The sequence below is a fragment of the Salminus brasiliensis genome, chromosome 15 (genome assembly GCF_030463535.1).
Source record: "Salminus brasiliensis chromosome 15, fSalBra1.hap2, whole genome shotgun sequence".
In the NCBI taxonomy this organism is placed as follows: Eukaryota; Metazoa; Chordata; class Actinopteri; order Characiformes; family Bryconidae; genus Salminus; species Salminus brasiliensis.
This window is the reverse complement of record NC_132892.1, coordinates 31,752,912-31,774,787: the sequence shown is the minus strand read 5'-3', so window position 1 is coordinate 31,774,787 and position 21,876 is coordinate 31,752,912. Positions and strand designations below refer to the sequence as shown.

The following is a 21,876-nucleotide window of genomic DNA, read 5'->3' as shown; positions in this document are numbered from 1 at the left end:
CAAAGGTGTGATAGGAGCAGTCATGGTGGCAGCCTACTTCACTGCCGCCATCTTGAATTCCTATATGGACAAAAGTACTGCTCATTCATTGTTTCTTCTGACATCAAGGGTATTAACAGGAAGTGAAGTAACAGCATGTATGAACATGTAGAGCTCTTTGTACAGCAAAATGAAAGTCATCTATGATCTGATTGTACAGGTTAAAGTGATGATGTCACTCAGAGTGTGTCTGACTGTTCCTCTGCTGTTTCTGATCTTCATCTCAGGTAAATAACTCTACTTTGTATAGAAGAGGTTTTGTATGTGTTTGCGTTCATGGTTAACAGTTGTGTTTTCTGCAGTGTGTGTATGTGTGTGTGTGAGTGTTTTCATGGTTAACAGTTGTGTTTTCTGCAGTGTGTGTGTGTGTGTGTGAGTGTTTTCATGGTTAACAGTTGTGTTTTCTGCAGTGTGTGTGTGAGTGTGTGTTGTCATGGTTAACAGTTGTGTTTTCTGCAGTGTGTGTGTGAGTGTGTGTTTTCATGGTTAACAGTTGTGTTTTCTGCAGTGTGTTGGTTTCTGCTCCTCTGCAGCTCCTCCTCCATTCTACTGCAAAAGCTGTGGATCTTCTCACTTTGTGCTCAGCTTATTGCAGCTGATTATTCCAAACTCAGCTGAAACGAACAGCCTTAGAAATGAGCTGAAGTGAGACTTTCTGCAGCAGCTTTTCTGACTGAGACCCACAGAGTCTCCATTTACACACTTCTGGATTCTGTGTTGCAGGAGCTGTTGCTCAGTATTGGAGTGTGATATACAAGCCTACATCTATCTGTGCTCTAAAAGGGTCTACAGTGAACATGGACTGCACCTACACATATCCAAGTGGTCACACCATACAAAAAATATTTTGGACTAAATTCTGGCCATCAGGTGAAGAACCTCCTGACCTGTTAGAGGATCCAGAGTACAGAGACAGGGTTCAGGACCACAGTGATAAAACCAGCAACAGCCGCCTCATACTGAGAGATGTGAGAGAAAAGGACCAGAGGAAATACTACTTCCGATTTCTAACAGATGAAGGAGAGACGTGGCAGGGTAAAGATGGAGTAGATCTTTCAGTCACAGGTAAGCTCCATCAGCAGAAATAAGACACTGTACTTCATTCACTGGTGAACAGGATTCCTCCAGCAGTTCTGTAATATAATCACATCAGTCCTTCAAACCACACCTGAAGAACACTGCTAAGAACTGGAGAACCAGAATCCACAAAGCATTTAAGAGTAAGAGAGCTGATCTAGGATCAGTTTCTGTGAGAGAGATCTTTATAAGCAGGAATGGATCTGATCCTAGGTCAGTATTTTAATTGAGTGATCAGGGTTTAGGTTTAGGTTTACTTTCAATTCTTCTTTAAGTTTGATTTCTTCTTTAAGACACCAGTGAGTTCTGACCCATTCATTCAGCTAATGTGAGGATGATGCAGTAGAAGTGGGTTTCTCTTGTTGGCAGATCTCCAGGTGGAGGTTCCTGAGAGAGTGATAGAGGGAGGTAAAGTAACTCTCACATGTAAAACCACCTGCAGTCTGACTGACAGACCAACATTCACCTGGTACAGAAATGGAGCTCCTTTATCCTCCAGAACTGACCAACTCCACCTGCAGTCGGTCAGCAGGGAGGATGCAGGCAGGTATCACTGTGCTGTAGAGGGTCAGGAGCTTCACTCTCCTGAGGTCACTCTTAATGTCTTGTGTAAGTACAGAATTATTTATTCATTGATAAAAATGTGTCTCTATATCAGAGTAAAAGTGCTGATCTAGGATTACTATCCAGCACTGATATCATAGGTCACCCTCATCCTAATTTTCAGGATTGCTTTTCTTTGTCTTCCAGATCTCCAGGTGGAGGTTCCTGAGAGAGTGATAGAGGGAGGTAAAGTCACTCTCACATGTAAACCGAGCCTCACTCTGACTGTCAGACCAACATTTACCTGGTACAGAAATGGAGCTCCTTTATCCTCCAGAACTGACCAACTCCACCTGCAGTCGGTCAGCAGGGAGGATGCAGACAGGTATCACTGTGCTGTAGAGGATCTGAAGCTTCACTCTCCTGAGGTCACTCTTAATGTCAGATGTAAGTACAGATTCATTCATTCAGTCTCAGAAAACAAACAGAGCTGAGGGTTCATGCTGAACTGATTGTGCTCTAGTTCAACCCAAAGCTGATGCAGCTTCAGTATTCTCTGCATTTCATAAACTGCCGCATAATATTCTCACAACAATCTTGAAAAATGTAGATGTTTAGATAAGGTTTAAGATAATCTCACCTGCAAAAACGTATTTTGTTTCTCAACTGCTGACATGCTTTGAATAACAGTAATTCTGAGTTATTAGGTAAGTTAATTATAATAATTTTATATATATTAGATCCTCCAAAGAGCGTCTCAGTGTCCATCAGTCCCTCTGGTGAAATAGTGGAGGGCAGTTCAGTGACTCTGACCTGCAGCAGTGATGGAAACCCACCTGTGCAGAAATATACCTGGTTTAAAGGAACATCATTAGTAGCAACAGGAGAGACCTTCACAATGAAGAAGATCAGCTCTGTGAACAGTGGAGGATACAAGTGTAGATCCAGTAATGAACATGGAGAGAAATCCTCTGATACTGTAACTCTGGATGTTCTGTGTGAGTAGAACAAGTGGAATTCATAATGACCATATAATCACTTGAAATCTGCTCAGATATTAACTAAGTTTTGATCTTCTCTGATGTTTAGATCCTCCAAAGAGCATCTCAGTGTCCATCAGTCCCTCTGGTGAAATAGTGGAGGGCAGTTCAGTGACTCTGACCTGCAGCAGTGATGGAAACCCACCTGTGCAGAAATACACCTGGTTTAAGAAGGTGGATAAAGGAGTTCTGCAGAAATGGACCAATCAGATCTACAGCATCACAAACATCAGATCTGCAGATAGTGGAGAATATCAGTGCATGGCAACCAACACACAAGGGTCTCAATCATCAGAGTCCAAGTCATTAACTGTTCTATGTAAGTTCTTGTTCTGCTTCATTTAGAGTTGAAATGATGAAACTGACATAATCTGAGACGTCATCTCTATATTTAAAGAAGCTCTACTATCATTATATTTCATAGACGCTCCAAAGAAAGTCTGGGTGTCCATCAGTGAATCAGCTTTAAGCAGTTCAGTGACTCTGACCTGCAGCAGTGATGCAAACCCACCTGTGCAGAACTACACCTGGTTTAAAGAAGGTGGAGGCTCACCTGTAGGATCTGGACACAGTTACAGTGCTGTACAGAGTGGATCCTACTACTGTGTAGCTCAGAATACATACGGCTCTCAGACAGCAGCTGCAGTGCCGGTCACTCTAGAAGGTGTTTATAAAATATTAAATATAAAATCAGATAATTATTAGAAGTTTACTGACAGTGTAAAGTTTGATTGTGTATAAACCATTGGCTCTGGTTTTCTGTTCATGTGTCTTTCAGCAGAACGCTCCATGGTTCTGTATGTGGGGGTCGGAGTCGGACTCTGTGGGGTTGCAGCGATTATGGCTGTTGTTGTATGGCTGATGTGGTAAGAATGAACATCTGTGTGAACATTTGTGTTATTTTGACGTATTTGAATCTGTTCTCTCCATGTTCCTTTATCAGAGAACTGAAATCAGATCAGATGTTTTCAGTTTAATCAACTTTCTATTAAAGCTAATAATAAAACATGAGATTCAGCAGGACATGAGACAGAGCAGGACTAACGTTCATAGTAAGGTAATGACTGATCAATAATAAATCATGCTGATAAAACACTGACTCTTCTCTAAAAGCAGGAACAAGAGGAAGAAGAGAAAGGTGGAGAAACACGACTACCAGGTGAGCTGTTAAAGACAGACTGCACAGTTTAGTGTTTTCTGATCTGATTGAGCTCCTGAAGGGCTTGTTTCTGACCTGTTGAGCTGATTCAGTGGGTTCGAGCAGGGTAAACACTCCACTCTGCAGTGTAGAGGAACTCCAGCAGCTGGAGTCATTACAGATCTCCACCTATAGATGGCAGTACTGGATAAGACGTGTGTGTAGAGAAGCACAGGTGTAGAGTAAGAGTGCTGTCCAAGGTGCTGATTGAGAGCTCTGCAGTTTGGAGTCTCCAGCACTGTGATTCAGTCTCAGCACCTCCGCTCACAACAACACTTCATGAACATCACAGACCAGAAGAATGAGAGAAAACTGTGATTCTTAAACTTTCAGAAATAGTTTACGAGTCAACAACCAACTCAACGTCTTCACTCTGATGTTTTTTTCTGGGAAACGTCTCCATAGTCTTAATTGAGAACAGTCCTTTACACTGAGCAGTGTTTAGCTCTGTAACATCCTGGATAAAACTGGTGAACATTCCTGCTGGAGCTTCTTGAAGTGAGGCATCAAACATGTCAGGCTGTGGTTAAAGGAGGAGATTCTGATGAATGGATTTAATGAAGGAGTGAATTTATTTAGTTCTGTGTTCAAACTGCTCCTGTTCTCTAACCCTCCTCTCTCCAGAACACTGACCCTAATGCTCCGGACGACACGTACACGGCTCTTCACCCCATGTCCAGGTCCTCTGATGATGTGTACCACACACTTGCAGTAGGTGTCTCTTCAGAAACACAGTTCACTCAGACATTCAGATTCAGAAAGAACTCCTACAAACACCAAATGTCTTCATTTCTCCTCCTCTGCTTCATTCTGTCTTTCCCTCAAACAGACTGTTGATTCCAGACCTGCTGATGATGTCTACACAGCTCTGGATCCTCAATGCAGATCTCCTGAGTATGACACTCTAGCAGTGAGTGAATCTACTTGTACTGATGACTGTTTTGGAGCTCCTGGAAGATCCAGTAGACCTTGACCCACAGCAAGTGTTTTTCACAAGAGATGAAATAGAATTTAATAATTCTGTCTTAATACTGTGGCTATATGTGTCTTCTATTCTACAATATATCAAATGTTTAAGTCGTTTGTGGATATCCCTTCTTTCCTTTCTTACCCCATCATTTATTGATATATTTTATATGTATATGTATATTGTTATTATCTATTATTTAGCAAGACTGTGCTTCATTGTGGTGCATATAAAAATATAAATATTTATTGCTAAATAAATAAAGTTATTGCTAGTTATGACCAGATTTCACAGAATATAATTTAGGTTAATTCTCGTAAAATATGCATTCATGTTTTTCTTTTTGAGCATTAATATTCTCTGTGCAGGTTACACTGAATATTGAGTTTAATATAAATGGGATAATATGTGTTTTTGTTGTTTTACTTGCATTTCATCTCATTTCTCACAATAACATTAATTTCTTACCTATTTGTGGAAAATACTTTAATAAAAAGCGTTTAATATTGACTGTATATTTAGGTTATTTGAACTTTCATTCTGAATATCAAGCCTAAAATGTGCAGGATGAGGTGAACTGAAGAGCTAATCTGATTCTTTTTAAAGCCGACCTACTTTTACTGCTTCAGTATCGAAGCTCAGGAGAATAGCGTTAGCACTAGCTAACTAGCCCAGCTCCATGTTTCCACTGTCGGACGAGAGAAATCCCATCAGAAAGCTGAAGTGATGTTTTCTAAGCTTTGTGTAAAACAGTCAGCAGTTCACAGAGCACTTCTGACTTTTAGTCGCTAATATTCACAGAAAACTCTGGTTAGCTCCAAACAACATGACTTTCCAGCCCAAATCCTCTCCAACTCAGAGGCATGGTGCCAACGGGTTCATGTTTATCTGCTCCAGAGAGTCCTAATCTATTGGCAGTACTTCTGTACAGTGACTGGACAAGCTGTGTCTGTGTGCATTTGCACATCTCTGTCAGCAATGGGTGCACTTTAAAGTAGCTAAATGCATTCATTAGAAGGGGTGTCCACAAACATTTGGAGACTTTCTTTTTCTTCCTCTTCCTAAATTTAAACGAGACTACTTCTGCTCTCCAGAAGCTCAGAAAATGACTGAAGCAGCACTGAAATAAAGTCACCATTTCTTTTTACTGATAAACGTTGATCAGAAATCAGATTCCAGCCCACTGTGAATCATCAGCTTTCCATTAGCTAAAGTTAAAGCTGAGTACTACATAAAGATGATGATGATAATGATGATGATTAACAGAATGGGGGAAGGTGCAGCTTTTAGTGCTCATCACTGGAGAAACTGAGAACAATCATCACCAACCTCTGACCCATACGAGTGTGAGAGCTGTAGTGTTGTTAGCATTGGCACTCAGGAACTGGCCGGCTTTATCTGATCATGCTAATGAGATGTGCTCTCAGAGTGTGGGGTGTTCAGAGAAAGGAGGGTCTATTGAGAGGAAAGGAAGAAGTCACCCACACTGACTACAGAAGACAAGCAGATCTTTAATTTAGCTGTTATTGAGATCGGTCTCTTGTAAAATGTGTTGTGGAAGTAAGGACTGATTCAGAGACAGCAGGAAGATCGTCAGCAACACTCGTCAGCGTATGTAGAAAGAAGTCAGCAACACTTTAACCACACACAGTCCAACAGTTTAAACTGAGGAAGCTCCTCCAGTTCTCTGCACTCAGTCTCTGAGCTCAGGAGAGGAGCGTCGCTTAGTGAAGGTAGGAAAATAATCTTGGTCTTATTAAGAGATTTATTAAAGAGGCATACATTTATAGTTAACAGATGAACTGGTAGGAACATTTGCATAGTTGTAAGTTCGTGTTTGACCTCTTATTGCTTGTGACTCTAAACATTATACTTTTAAAACAGCTCAAATTGGCTAGTTATTAACCAATTGGCTGTTGGACTGAACACTCACTGGGTGAACTACTCCAGAAAGATGGGTTGGTCCTTTAATCTGGCAAGCTGGATTACTCATTTAGCCCATGCTGTGTTTTGTATAGACTAGAATGCTGGGTAAACATGATCCCATAATCCAGTCAATTCTGTATAAGTATTTTTAATATACAATTAATATTTCCAACACCTTTTAACAAAAGGCTTATTAAAGCTTATCCCCCAAAAATCCAATAAATATACACCAATCAGCCATAACATTATCACTACCTGCCTAGTATTTGTCTAATACTGAGTAGGCCCACAAGTGCCACCTCAACTGATCTGAACATTTGAGGCATGGACTCCACAAGACCTCTAAGGGTGTCCCGTGTTATCTGGCACCAAGACGTTAGCAGCAGATCCTTGATCCTTGTAAGTTGTGAGGAGGTACCTTCATGAGCATCAATGAGCCTTGAGCACCCATGACCCTGTCACCAGTTCACCAATGATCCTTCCTTGGAGCATATTTGGAAGGTACTGACCCCTGCATACCAGGAACACCCTACAAAACGGGCCTGATGTTTTGACCGTTCTGTTCATCTAGTCTAAGTCCATTCAGAGTTCTGTAGAACAGCCAATGATTTGTCCGACCAGCGTACCATCTGTACCGGATCGTCCCGCTTCAGCCTTATATCTGGGCGGCCTGGTCCAACTTGCCAAACAGTGCAAGAGATTGAGCCAGAAAGCTTTTCGGACTAAGTGACCACTTGGATATGTGTAAGTGCAGCCTACGGTCACTGTAGCCCCTTTTGAGAACAGATAGATTTAGGGTTGTAATTCACATTCCAGTCCTAAGCAATAACTCCTGAAACACAGAAATGGAGACTCTGTGGATCTCAGTCTGTAAAACTGCTGCAGAAAGTCTCATTTCAGCTCATTTCTTAACCCAAGACTCTTAACCAAAGATGGCGGCAGGGTCCAACTTGCCAAAGATTGGTCCTTTTGGCTGTCTTGAATGAAGTCTAGCAGTGGTCCAGTGTCCTGTTGCCTCTGGTGGGCAGGTGATGCTGGTAAAGGTTTGGCACTGTTGAAGTCCCCAACCACGATGAGTGTAGCCTCCCAGTGACATGCCTTAAACTGTGTGAGTGATTTGTGAAGCTCATACAGTGCCGGTGTCCATGTTTACCAATGTAAACTCTCAAGGAAGGTAGAAAGGATGGAACTTGAGGGCAAGCAGTTCCAGGTGTTTGTCCTATGTTCATCCAAAGGTGTGATAGGAGCAGTCATGGTGGCAGCCTACTTCACTGCCGCCATCTTGAATTCCTATATGGACCAAAGTACTGCTCATTCATTGTTTTTTCTGACATCAAGGGTATTAACAGGAAGTGAAGTAACAGCATGTATGAACTCAGAGCTCTTTGTACAGCAGAATGAAGGTCATCTATGATCTGATTGTACAGGTTAAAGTGATGATGTCACTCAGAGTGTGTCTGACTGTTCCTCTGCTGTTTCTGATCTTCATCTCAGGTAAATAACTCTACTTTGTATAGAAGAGTTTTTGTATGTGATCTGATCAGTTATGGTGTGTGTTTGCGTTCATAGTTAACAGTTGTGTTTTCTGCCGTGTGTGTGTGTGTGTGTGTGTGTGTGTGTGTGTGTGTGTGAGTGTGTGTTTTCATGGTTAACAGTTGTGTTTTCTGCAGTGTGTTGGTTTCTGCTCCTCTGCAGCTCCTCCACTCTACTGCAAGAGCTGTGGATCTTCTCACTTTGTGCTTTTAGCTCCAAATGAACTCAGCTTATTGCAGCTGATTATTCCAAACTCAGCTGAAATGAACAGCCTTAGAAATGAGCTGAAGTGAGACTTTCTGCAGCAGCTTTACTGACTGAGACCCACAGAGTCTCAATTTACACACTTCTGGATTCTGTGTTGCAGGAGCTGTTGCTCAGGATTGGAGAGTGATATACAAGCCTACATCTATCTGTGCTCTAAAGGGGTCTACAGTGAACATGAACTGCTCTTACACATATCCAAGTGGTTACACAGTACAAAAAATATTTTGGACTAAATTCTGGCCATCAGGTGAAGAACCTCCTGACCTGTTAGAGGATCCAGAGTACAGAGGCAGGGTTCAGTACCACAGAGATAAAACCAGCAACAGCCGCCTCATACTGAGAGATGTGAGAGAAAAGGACCAGAGCAAATACTACTTCAGATTTCTAACAGATAAGAGAGAGAAGTGGCAGGGTGCAGATGGAGTAGATCTTTCAGTCACAGGTAAGCTCCATCAGCAGAATTAAGACACTGTACTTCATTCACTGGTGAACAGGATTCCTCCAGCAGTTCTGTAATATAATCACATCAGTCCTTCAAACCACACCCGAAGAACACTGCTAAGAACTGGAGAACCATAATCCACAAAGCATTTCAGAGTAAGAGAGCTGATCTAGGATCAGTTTCTGTGAGTGAGATCTTCATAAACAGGACTGGATCTGATCCTAGGTCAGTATTTTAATTGAGTGATCAGGGTTTAGGTTTAGGTTTACTTTCAATTCTTCTTTAAGTTTGATTTCTTCTTTAAGACACCAGTGAGTTCTGACCCATTCATTCAGCTAATGTGAGGATGATGCAGTAGAAGTGGGTTTCTCTTGTTGGCAGATCTCCAGGTGGAGGTTCCTGAGAGAGTGATGGAGGGAGGTAAAGTCACTCTCACATGTAAAACCACCTGCATTCTGACTGACAGACCAACATTCACCTGGTACAGAAATGGAACTCCTTTATCCTCCAGAACTGACCACCTCCACCTGCAGTCGGTCAGCAGGGAGGATGCAGGCAGGTATCACTGTGCTGCAGATGGTCAGAGGTCTCCTGAGGTCACTCTTAATGTCTTGTGTAAGTACAGAATTATTTATTTATTGATAAAAACGTGTCTCTATATCAGAGTAAAAGTGCTGATCTAGGATTACCATCCAGCACTGAGATCATAGATCACCCTCATCCTAATTTTCAGGATTGCTTTTCTTTGTCTTCCAGATCTCCAGGTGGAGGTTCCTGAGAGAGTGATAGAGGGAGGTGAAGTCACTCTCACATGTAAACCAAGCCTCACTCTGACTAACAGACCAACATTCACCTGGTACAGAAATGGAGCTCTTTTACCCTCCAGTACTGACCAACTCCACCTGCAGTCGGTCAGCAGAGAGGATGCAGGCAGGTATCACTGTGCTGTAGAGGGTCAGGAGCTTCACTCTCCTGAGGTCACTCTTAATGTCAGATGTAAGTACAGATTCATTCATTCAGTCTCAGAAAACAAACAGAGCTGAGGGTTCATGCTGAACTGATTGTGCTCTAGTTCAACCCAAAGCTGATGCAGCTTCAGTATCTCTGCATTTCATAAACTGCTGCATAATATTCTCACAACAATCTTGAAAAATGTAGATGTTTAGATAAGGTTTAAGATAATCTCACCTGCAAAAACGTATTTTGTTTCTCCACTGCTGACATGCTTTGAATAACAGTAATTATGAGTTATTAGGTAAGTTAATTATAATAATTTTATATATATTAGATCCTCCAAAGAGCGTCTCAGTGTCCATCAGTCCCTCTGGTGAAATAGTGGAGGGCAGTTCAGTGACTCTGACCTGCAGCAGTGATGGAAACCCACCTGTGCAGAAATACACCTGGTTTAAGAAGGTGGATAAAGAAGTTCTGCAGAAATGGACCAATCAGATCTACAGCATCACAAACATCAGCTCTGCAGATGGTGGAGAATATCAGTGCATGGCAACCAACACACAAGGGTCTCGATCATCAGGGTACAAGTCATTAACTGTTCTATGTAAGTTCTTGTTCTGCTTCATTTAGAGTTGAAATGATGAAACTGACATAATCTGAGACGTCATCTCTGTATTTAAAGAAGCTCTTCTATCATTATATTTCATAGACGCTCCAAAGAAAGTCTGGATGTTCATCAGTGAATCAGCTTTAAGCAGTTCAGTGACTCTGACCTGCAGCAGTGATGCAAACCCACCTGTGCAGAACTACACCTGGTTTAAAGAAGGTGGAGGCTCACCTGTAGGATCTGGACACAGTTACAGTGCTTTACAGAGTGGATCCTACTACTGTGTAGCTCAGAATACATACGGCTCTCAGACAGCAGCTGCAGTGACGGTTACTCTAGAAGGTGTTAATGGTGGGAAAAGATACATTAAGCTGAATATCTCTCATTAATATTTATAAAAATTAGCATAATTTCTCACTGAGTTTGTCTGTTATCTGCACACAGGGGTCAAGAGTATTGGTCTGTATGCAGCTGTTGGAGTGTCCGCTGGCTGTTTGTTGGTCATTGGTGTTATTGTGTGTGTAAGGTAAGAGTATGAAGATTAGACGATCAACAAGCTGAAAAAAAGGATTTAAAATTATGATAATGATTATTATTATTATTATTTCTTTTTCAGGAGAAAGAGAAGAGGTGATTCAGCTGATGATGCAAATATAAGACAGGTAAGTCCATTAAAACCCAGCCCAGTTCCACAGTTTTATTCTAGGGTATAAAGGTGATGGTTAGAACATAGGTCCACTTTAATGACCAGCAGCTGAGAACATGTACAGGTTCAGCTCTTCAGCTTCATCACAGCACCTGTTATTATACCTGAACTCAGTCTTACTCTCAGATGATCATCTGATCTGCATGTGTAACACATCATCCTTCTCTCCACAGAACACTGTGACATCTGCAGCCAGTGATTCAACACCTGAACCAGATCCATCCAATCAGGATGATGGTCATTATGCCAATGTTGTACCTCTTAGACTCAAACACCAAAGGAATGCTGGGAGCTCTGCAATAAAAACTTCCTCCTCTGGAACTGTTGAGGAGGTCCAGTATGCCAGTGTCCAGCACCACCCTGATAAAGTGGTGAAGAAGACAGAGGAAGACGACGTTCAGTACGCTAGTGTCAAGTTTACCCGCACTGGTGCTGCTGGCAGGTGAGAGGAAGCGACCTTATGAAATCTGCTTAGTCCAGTGACTGATAGTTTACCTGAGACAGGATGATGGGATAAGGAGAAAGGTCTTAGCTTAACCATTTTGGAGGTATTCTGTGGTGAAGGCTGTTCTGTGGTCATGAAATCATAATGACAGCATTATTTTGATAATCCGATTGCATTCAGCAACAAGAATGTTAGTGAGGCCAGGATGTTGGATGATCACCACCCACCTCATCATCTCCAACTCCCCAGCTCATCTCAAACATATTGGATGGAGCACCACCATCATTCCGAAGAACACAGTTCTTCCACTGCCCCACAGCTCAATGCTGGGGGGCTTAATACCCCTCTAGCCCATGCCTGGCATTAGGGAGCACGGTGCCAGCAGGTTCATGTTTAATTGCTTAAGAGAGTCCTATTCTATTGGCAGTACTTCTTCTCTACAGGGACCAGACAAGCTGTGGGTATGTGTGCATTTGCACATCTGTGTCAGCAATTGGTGCAACTTAAAGTAGCCGAATGCATTCTTTAGAAGGGGTGTCCACAAACATTTGGACGTATAGAGTATAAAGTGACTAGTCTTTTATACAGCTCTTGTAAACGTCTTGGTTTGGTCTAGCTAGCCAGGCTTTTGAACGCCTGTTGTTCAAAAGGCTCTGGGATTCTAGTGGCTTAACTCTGACCAATAAGAGTTCTGCTTTGTCCATGTGCTCTTCGGGAGCATTGCAGGAGTAATTAAGAAACACATTGCTAACAGATCCAGCAGAGCATGTATCCACTCTATTTGGCCACGCCCATTTCAAAGGGTTTGTTTCTTCTGTTTTTGTGTTTGAATTTCCAGTCAGTTTATATCAAATAGTTTATGGGTGTATTGTATTTAAGGTGATGACTACTGCTATGGACACTGATCATAAAGTAGCTAGCTATGCTAACTCAACATTACAATGCTATAAGAGCAGGGCTAACTACCTTTCCAACACTATGCAAAAAAAGATTACGATAAGAGTTGTGAGGCACCATATCCAAAGAAAAGGAGCTGCGTCTGTGGTTGAAGGCGCCCAAATTTAAAACCCTAACGTCCACACATCTGCTCTTACCATTTTGTGGAGGGGAACCCCGGTTATTAAACGAACGTTTTAGGTGCTCGTGAGGCTATTAGGCAAGATGTTAGCCTAACCTAACCCCACTCAATCTCTGTGGTTGTAATCTATATCAATGCAAACAAAGATGGCCAAGGAAACAAGGTGGCTAGGAAGTTGAAGGTAATTACTCAACTGATGTATATGATTAGAAAAGCCTGGTTAGCGATTGGTTAGAGATTAGCCAGTGATTAGCCAGCACTGCAGTTCGAGAAACACCCTGCTCACCAGTATAGTAAATGACTGTATGATGCTACTCTGTCATTACAGTGCTGTTACCACCATATATTCACCATATATTCATTCAACACTCCTATGACTGAGCTTAACTGGAAAAACAAAGGCACTGTAGTTAAGTTTGCTACAATTGGCCGTCCATAGTGTTTCATGCTTGGTTACTTCCCCCATGTGGCCAATTATATTGTGCCCATATTAGTGTTAGCATTGTGTATCTTCCCTAATTCCAAAACTGTCTTTTCTGTACTGTAATGCTGCGGTCATCACCTTTGGTCATGTACCCTTGGTATTTTTTATCGTAGAACCATCCATTTCCACAACTACTCAGTAAAAGAAGTTAACTTCACTAGAATCCGGAAGTCATTATTTACTTATTTATAAATAAGACATTGTCCAACAATTCCAACCAACCATCTGCAGAATTCTGAACATACCCAAACTGTACCTCCTTTAAAGAATAGCTTCACATGTACACACACTTACTGTGTTTGCTGTGTTGTTGCAGCTCTACTGCTTCAATCCTTGAGGATCCCTCAGTGATCTACAGCAGCATGAAATAAACAGCGTTCACACATCTGGACATGAATTTCATCTGCATATCTACTGGAACCTCACTGGAAAGGGAAGACATGCCCTCAGATCAGACCTTCTGACAGCTACAGGATTCTTACTGGACCTAAAGTCAGCATTTCAGAAGATTGAAGATTTTCAACCATTTGATATACAACAAACAGCTGAATCAACAATACCAAACATTTTGGGACGTAAAACCCCAAATGAACATTTCTTTTCTTTTTGGTTAATATCAATACTGGATTCTTCTCTACTCAACACTGTGTGCACTCTCACACTTGTATAAGATAAAGCCCATCAGTTAAAACTTCCAAATTCCATTCACATTTATTTATGTAGTTTTTTACAGATGTAGTTTTTTTTTACAGATGATCCAAGTAAAAGCAAACCAGTGGTAAGGAAAACCTCCCTCAGATCAGGAGGAAGAAACCTTAAGAGGAAATAAGACTCAAAAGGGGAACCAATCCTCCCCCGGTCAACACTGGTTTTAGCACAAGATAAGGGAATACACAAGCAGTGTGTGCACATCTCTGTCAGCAATGGGTGCAACCTAAAGTAGCTGAATGCATTAATTAGAAGGGGTGTCCACAAATAATTGGACATATAGTATACCTAGAGACAGTATTATTAATTAATACCTGAAATCTGAGCAAGAAGAATCAGGTGAGTCTGTACAGAGCTCCAGATATCAGTCATGCGACGGGTCTGATTCCTACAAATTAGTATAATACCATTTCCTGCTTGATATTTAATGTTTATTTAAATGTTTGATGTTTATTGTTGCATCATGGGTCTGAGAGTAACGCAATTTCAATCCTGTGTATGTCATATTACAGTTTGGACAATACAGCAGACTTTGTCATTATAATTACATTCCTCTAGATGGCAGCGTAAACCAACAGATGATAAACCACCTTTAACCCATCCGTGCAGTGAACACACACACACACACACACCAGTGAAACACACACAGGGACTGTGAGCACATGTGCCTGGAGCTGTGGGCAGCCATTGCTGGGCAGGGAGGGTAAGGGGCCTTGCTGAAAGGCCCAACAGCGGCAGCTTGCCGAGCCTGGGTATCGAACCCACAACCCAGTTATCAAGAACCCAGAGCTCCAACCCACTACCCTTTCATCAATAGCTATAACCACTGAGTCACCACTGCCTACAGAAATAGAAACAGAAGGAACCACAACCCAGTCTATAGAGAGCGAGCAAGCTGTTTGAACCTGCTGTGTAGTGCAACCCTACCCCACAGCTGAATTAGAGTAACCCTTCTTCGGCTTCCTCTTTTATATTTAAATGAGACTAATTCTGTACTCTATGCACAGAACCTGACTTTGTCATACTTTCCAAGATCTACTCATGATCTCATGAAATGATTTCAAGTGTTCATCTGAATCCTGTCCATGTCCAGCTCATTATTTGATTTGTGACCTAATGTAGTATAATAACGTAAAGTTAATGGAAGAGTCCCCAGTACAGCTCAAAATATCAGCCATAACATTACACATCAACTGAACAGTCGGTTGGTGAAGGTGATGTGCTAAAAGCAGGACATGGGTCGATTACTGACCCAGAGCATCTCCAAAACATCAGGCAGGTCTTGGGGGTTTTCAGGTATGCAGTGGTCAGTACCTAACAAAAGTGGTCCAAGAAAGGGCAACCAGTGAACCAGTGACAGAGTCCGTGGCACCTAAGGCATATTGATGTGATCCATAGAGGCCCCATCTCAGAACTTGCGTCTTGGTTCCAGATACCACAGGACATCTTATGAGGTCTTGCAGAGTCCAGGCTTTGATCCCTTTAATGCTCAGATCTGTTGTGGTGGCACAGGGGGACCTACTCAATAATAAGTGTGGCTGATTGGTTTAAATGTTGTATTAATAGGCTGGATTAATCCACCAGTAGAAGTGGATTCCTTCCTTACAATAGTTTAGTCATCATCTTAAGCCCACAGCAGGAAAGACGGGCAAGTGTAAGGATCTAGGCCACATTGACAAGGGCCAAATTGTGAAGGCCTGGTGACTGGACCAGAGCTTCTCTTGAATGGCAGGTCTTGTACATATCCCTGGTATGTGGTGGTCATTACTACCCAAGGTTAGCCTCCAGATTCCCCAGATCTAAATCTAATTCAGTATTGGTGGAATTTTCTGGTCAAACAAGTTTGGACCATGGAGGCCCCACGTCTCTACCTACAGGAGTTAAAGGATCTGCAGCTAGTGTCTTGGGGGCAGATTTGGGACAAGGGGGGTTGTAGGTAACCTGGCTATGCTAAATTGCCCCTATTGTGAAAGAAAGAGTGAGTGTCACCCTGCAATGGACTGGCACCCTGTCTAAAAGGTATCTGTGGACCCAGTGCAGTCCTGACCCAGAAGAAGCAGGTAAAGGTGGATATTTATTTGGGTGCAGATAACCTCAAATATTTAGGGTGGAAAGCTCATCTGATTGGAACAGCACAGATCTGAACTGAACTAATGGTGCTTGTATCAGTTTAGCAGGCTGCTAGTTGCTCAGCCCCCTCAGTCTGTTTTTATAAATAAAACAAATGAAGAAGAAAATGTCATGCTGGTGCTCACTTCTCTTACTGCTAAACAGCTCACAAACATCAGGACCTGGAAACAAAGTGTACATTTCCATGTGTAGCAGAGGTGTGCAAGTATAAGTGTGTGTGTACAAATATTAACTCTGGTCAAATACTTTTATTTAGCCCAAATTAAAAGTGCTCTTTAAGAGTGGCTTTTGGCACAGCTCTGGTGCATGTGGTGGTTTCTTTAAGGGAGGAAGGAAAGGCTGCTTTCGCACAAACAGGGAGGTACATGTGTTAAGGAGGCAACAACGCTTTTAGTACTGTCAATTTGACACTTTAAACAGTGAGAGCTTCTCCTGTTATCTATGTTTGTTCTCTGGGTTTAGGAGATGTATGTTCTTTTTAAAGGTAGGAAAATGCTCTTTATGCTTCCTTATCTGGTGTTCTTTTTTAAGACCTGTTGACAGACTCTGGTAGTCAAATGCAGACTTATCGTATCATGAGTGATATAAACCAGCATGAGTTTCACAAGAACCACTGGTGTCTAATTTGGTTTGATGGTTCGAGTTGCTACTTTGTCAGCATTAAAAATGCACGCTTGTTGTCACTGTCATGCAAAAAAAGCTGGAAGTTGTTGTTTACATTGTGTTAAAATGTGATGACAAATGGAGGGTTTTGAATCTGATGACCTACAGGAAGGATCTGCAGCTACAGGAAGCCAGTGAAGAGAACGCAGCAGTGGAGTTGTACAGATAGGGGCTGTGTTTGTTAGACAAAAAAACAACAAACAAAAAAAAACAGAAAAAGAAATGCACAAAGAAGCAATACTGTCCAACAATATCTCAAGATTCTGTTTTTTTTTATTAACTGAAGACAAAGTCAGATACTGTGGGCCATTTATGTAATAATATAATATCTGGATACTTTGTGAGCCAATCAACCCGCTACTTCTGCACTGTTATGTTTCCCCTAATCAACTTCCAGACATTTGGTTGCAGCTGCTGATTTCTAAGAAGTACAATATATTGCCAAAAATATTTCCTCGGCTGCCGTCACACGCATATGAACTTAATTGACATCTCATTCTTAATCCATAGGGTTTAATATGATGTCAGGCTACCCTTTGCATCTATAACAGCTTCAACTCTTCTGTGAAGGCTTCCCACAGGGTTTAGGAGTGTGTGTATGGGATTTTTTGACCATTCTTTCAGAAGCACATTTGTGAGGTCAGACACTGATGTTGGACAAGAAAGCCTTGCATGCAGTCTCCGCTCTAATTAACCCTAAAGGTCTTATATCAGGTTGAGGTCAGGACTCTGTGCAGTCAAGTACTTCTACACCTAACTCTCTCATCCATGTCTGTATGGACCTTGCTTTGTGCACTGGTGCATAGTCATGTTGGATCAGGAAGGGGCCGTCCCCAAACTGTTGCCTCAAAGTTGGGAGCATGAAATTGTGGCTGAGTAGCTGTCGTTCCCAATCACTTCCACTTTGTTAAAATACCACTGACAGCTGACTGTGGAAGATTTAGTAAGGGTGGAATTTCAGGACTGGACTTATTTAAAAAGGTGGCATCCATTCACTGAGCTCCTGGGAGCTTCTACAAGCATTTGTAGAAACTGTCTGCATGCCTAGGTGCTTGGTTTTATACACCTGTAGCCATGGAATTGATTGGAACACCTTAATTCAGTGATTTGGAAGGGTGAGTGAATACTTTTGGCAATTTAGTGTTTCTGCCTGTTTACCAATGGGGTAGAAGTTTAACCCACCAGGCCTCGCCCACGCTCTGCAGATGAAGCTAAACTGGCCTGGAAATCTAATGAACTCAAGGGTGGAAGACAAAAATCTGTTTAAGAAGTCTCAGGTAGTGAAGAACAGCATGAATGAACTCAAAGCCCTTTGTCTACATTATGAAAGTGGCTTAGCAGAATTAGAGATACTGATGACCCTTAGAACAGCATCTATGAACAATCTGTAAACAGTATTTTCTAATGTATGATCTGATTGTACAGGATAAAGTGATGCTGTCACTCAGGATGTCTCTGACTGTTCCTCTGCTGTTTCTGATCTTCATCTCAGGTCTGTTCTCTATGTTGGTTCTTTTATATGATGCTCTATATCATGACTGGTTTTAGTGTGTGTGTGTGTGTGTGTGTGTGTGTGTGTGTGTGTGTTTTCATGGTTAACAGTTTGCAGTTTGCTCATTTCCGCTTCTCTGCAGCTCCTCCACCAGTCTACTGCAAGAGCTGTGGATCTTCTCACTTTGTGCTTTTAGCTCCAAATGATCTCAGCTTATTGCAGCTGATTATTCCAAACTCAGCTGAAATGAACAGCCTTAGAAATGAGCTGAAGTGAGACTTTCTGCAGCAGCTTTACTGACTGAGACCCACAGAGTCTCCATTTACACACTTCTGGATTCTGTGTTGCAGGAGCTGTTGCTCAGGATTGGAGTGTGACATACAACCCTAAATCTATCTGTGCTTTAAAGGGGTCTACAGTGAACATGGTCTGCTCTTACAGACCTCCACAGGGTCAGAAATTTAAAAAAGCTTTATGGAGCAAAGTTTCTTCTGTGGATGCAGAACCTCCTGATCTGTTAGAGGATTCAGAGTACAAAGGCAGGGGTAAATACCTCATAGATGAATATGACGACTGCAGCTTAAAACTGAGAGATGTGACAGAAAAGGACCAGAGGAAATACTACTTCAGATATCTAACAGATGAAGGGGGAAAGTATCAGGGTAAAGATGGAGTAGATCTTTCAGTCACAGGTAAGCTCCATCAGCAGAAATAAGACACTGTACTTCATTCACTGGTGAACAGGATTCCTCCAGCAGTTCTGTAATATAATCACATCAGTCCTTCAAACCACACCTGAAGAACACTGCTTAGAACTGGAGAACCAGGAATTCTGAAGTCAGAAAGATACTTATAGATGCTTATGGACCTGAATTACCTATTCATTCAGTTAATGTGAGGATGATGCAGTAGAAGTGGGTTTGTCTTGTTGGCAGATCTCCAGGTGGAGGTTCCTGAGAGAGTGATGGAGGGAGGTGAAGTCACTCTCACATGTAAAACCACCTGCAGTCTCACTGTAAGACCAACATTCACCTGGTACAGAAATGGAGCTCCTTTATCCTCCAGAACTGACCAACTCCATCTGCAGTCGGTCAGCAGGGAGGCTACAGACAGGTATCAATGTGCTGCAGATGGTCAGAGGTCTCCTGAGGTCACTCTTAATGTCTTGTGTAAGTACAGAATTATTTATTCATTGATAAAAACGTGTCTCTATATCAGAGTAAAAGTGCTGAGCTAGGATTACTATCCAGCACTGAGATCATAGATCACCCTCATCCTAATTTTCAGGATTGCTCTTCTTTGTCTTCCAGATCTCCAGGTGGAGGTTCCTGAGAGAGTGATAGAGGGAGGTGAAGTCACTCTCACATGTAAACCGAGCCTCAATCTGACTGTCAAACCAACATTCACCTGGTACAGAAATGGAACTTCTTTATCCTCCAGAACTGACCAACTCCACCTGCAGTCGGTCAGCAGAGAGGATGCATACAGGTATCACTGTGCTGTAGAGGATCTGAAGCTTCACTCTCCTGAGGTCACTCTTAATGTCAGATGTAAGTACAGATTCATTCATTCAGTCTCAGAAAACAAACAGAGCTGAGGGTTCGTGCTGAACTGATTGTGTTCTAATTGAACTCAAATCTAAAACCTAAATCAATAGATGCTCTGAATACATACAGACATTCTCTAGAGCTCTCATGGTATTTTTACACAGGGAGAACAAACCCCCTTTTACTGTAGAACTGTGTTCACTAACCCAGTCCTGGAGGTCCTGTGTGCTGCAGGCTTTGTGTTCTCTCTGCTCGAACACACCTGTGATCATGAAGAGTTTGGTCATTAGAACATGTATCTCTGCTCTCCTGCTGCTGCTGGTTTATTGTCATATATATATTTATGTATTTAATGTAACAAACAGGGGTGTGACGGTACACTCAGCCCATAATCTGATTAGATTGATGATATTGTTTTTCTAAAATAATCTGGACTAAATTTGAATAAAGAAAACTGGTAACTGAATTGCTTGGTTATGTAATCTACTAATGACATAATAGCTGCAGAGATGTATAGTAAGGAAGTAGAACTACTTCACTACTGTACTTAAGTACTAAAATACTATATCTGTATGTACTTACATTTTTTATGTGCTGCTTCGTTACTTGTTACAATTATGTAACAAGTACGATTTTAAAAATCACCAGGACAGAGCGCTAGATGGCACTGTAACCAGGTTTGATCATTGATATAAACAATGATATCCAAACTTTTTACTGCTTTCCGCAATAACTACAAAACACTATATTTGTACTTTTACTTTCAGTATTTGAGTAGAGAATTTTAGAATAAACTACTTAACAATACTTAATTACAAAAATCTTTAAATCATTTAGTACTTTCACTTAAGTATGGAGCTTAAAGACACTTCTACTTCTACTCAAGTCACTTTTTAATTAGAGCACTTGCACTTACTCATTTACTCATGTCTGGGCCTCTAGTACTTACATGTCTAGAGGTGGGAGGCAGGAGGACAAACAGTTCCAGAGAGGGTTGCTGATTGGTGGGGCTGTGTTCAGTGCATACACCAGCTGCATTAAATATCATAATAAACAGAATCACTGTTACCCATGATGTATTGCCATGTCTACATGATGCACACTGCAGTATGTGTTGATGCATTGCTCCACCTCTAATAGTAATAAATTACAATAGGTGCTCTTTTATGAACCGTATGAATGAATTCCACAAAAAGCACCATATTCTACTTAATTTGAAGCTGAAACAAGTCACCTTCATATGTTGAAATTAATAATTGAAATCGGTCATAAAACATCAGGTAGATTTGTAGGACGTTTTGGTTTGGTTTTTCAAACAGAGGTGTAATGTCTCATTCTACCTCTAGATGGCCCAAAGAACATCTCAGTGTCCATCAGTCCCTCTGGTGAAATAGTGGAGGGCAGTTCAGTGACTCTGACCTGCAGCAGTGATGGAAACCCACCTGTGCAGAACTACACCTGGTTTAAAGGAACATCATCAGTAGCAACAGGAGAGACCTTCACAATGAAGAAGATCAGCTCTGTGAACAGTGGAGGATACAAGTGTAGATCCAGTAATGAACATGGAGAGAAATACTCTGATACTGTAACTCTGGATGTTCTGTGTGAGTAGATCAAGTGGAATTCATAATGACCATGTAATCACTTACAGTCTGCTCAGATATTAACTAAGTATTGATGTTCTCTGATGTTTAGATCCTCCAAAGAGTGTCTCAGTGTTCATCAGTCCATCTGGTGAAATAGTGGAGGGTAGTTCAGTAACTCTGACCTGCAGCAGTGATGGAAACCCACCTGTGCAGAAATACACCTGGTCTAAGAAGGTGGATAAAGAAGTTCTGCAGAAATGGACCAATCAGATCTACAGCATCACAAACATCAGCTCTGCAGATAGTGGAGAATATCAGTGCAAGGCAGCCAACACACAAGGGTCTCGATCATCAGAGTACAAGTCATTAACTGTTCTATGTAAGTTCTTGTTCTGCTTCATTTAGAGTTGAAATGATGAAACTGACATAATCTGAGACGTCATC

General features: G+C 41.7%; 3 protein-coding genes across 5 annotated transcripts in view; all 3 read left to right on the top strand.

Annotated features, from left to right (window-relative positions):
- The first annotated feature begins 150 nt into the window (after positions 1-150).
- Positions 151-14,504, top strand: LOC140535538 (B-cell receptor CD22-like). The gene is made up of 12 exons (XM_072656937.1): positions 151-266; positions 763-1,104; positions 1,486-1,725; positions 1,867-2,106; positions 2,400-2,657; positions 2,749-3,042; positions 10,321-10,590; positions 10,696-10,944; positions 11,038-11,119; positions 11,210-11,255; positions 11,473-11,741; positions 13,623-14,504. Exons 1-12 carry the CDS (start codon positions 170-172, stop codon positions 13,675-13,677), a joined length of 2,442 nt encoding a protein of 813 aa, XP_072513038.1. The 5' UTR covers positions 151-169; the 3' UTR covers positions 13,678-14,504.
- Positions 6,515-10,329, top strand: LOC140536292 (B-cell receptor CD22-like). The gene is made up of 5 exons (XM_072658012.1): positions 6,515-6,597; positions 8,218-8,284; positions 8,691-9,032; positions 9,414-9,647; positions 9,789-10,329. Exons 2-5 carry the CDS (start codon positions 8,227-8,229, stop codon positions 10,073-10,075), a joined length of 921 nt encoding a protein of 306 aa, XP_072514113.1. The 5' UTR covers positions 6,515-6,597; positions 8,218-8,226; the 3' UTR covers positions 10,076-10,329.
- Positions 14,505-16,442: 1,938 nt separating the features above from the next.
- LOC140536290 (B-cell receptor CD22-like) overlaps positions 16,443-21,876 on the top strand; it is a 48,740-nt gene continuing 43,306 nt past the window's right edge. Inside the window, exons 1-2 of one of the 3 annotated variants that reach the window (XM_072658010.1) lie at positions 16,443-16,628; positions 18,233-18,299. In XM_072658010.1, coding sequence (XP_072514111.1) covers positions 16,614-16,628; positions 18,233-18,299 — 82 coding nt within the window. In that variant the 5' untranslated portion in view covers positions 16,443-16,613. The remainder of the gene's footprint in view (positions 16,629-18,232; positions 18,300-21,876) is intronic. The other 2 variants (XM_072658011.1, XM_072658007.1) reach the window with 2 other exon arrangements.

Bases quoted from the DNA above. Each gene is read 5' to 3' on its own strand.
- LOC140535538 (XM_072656937.1), top strand. From the start codon at position 170: ATGAAAGTCATCTATGATCTGATTGTACAGGTTAAAGTGATGATGTCA. The intron at 11,256-11,472 runs GTAAGTCCATTA...TTCTCTCCACAG, and splicing joins ATGATGCAAATATAAGACAG to AACACTGTGACATCTGCAGC. The intron at 11,742-13,622 runs GTGAGAGGAAGC...GTGTTGTTGCAG, and splicing joins CGCACTGGTGCTGCTGGCAG to CTCTACTGCTTCAATCCTTG.
- LOC140536292 (XM_072658012.1), top strand. From the start codon at position 8,227: ATGATGTCACTCAGAGTGTGTCTGACTGTTCCTCTGCTGTTTCTGATC. The intron at 8,285-8,690 runs GTAAATAACTCT...TCTGTGTTGCAG, and splicing joins GTTTCTGATCTTCATCTCAG to GAGCTGTTGCTCAGGATTGG. The intron at 9,648-9,788 runs GTAAGTACAGAA...TTTGTCTTCCAG, and splicing joins GGTCACTCTTAATGTCTTGT to ATCTCCAGGTGGAGGTTCCT.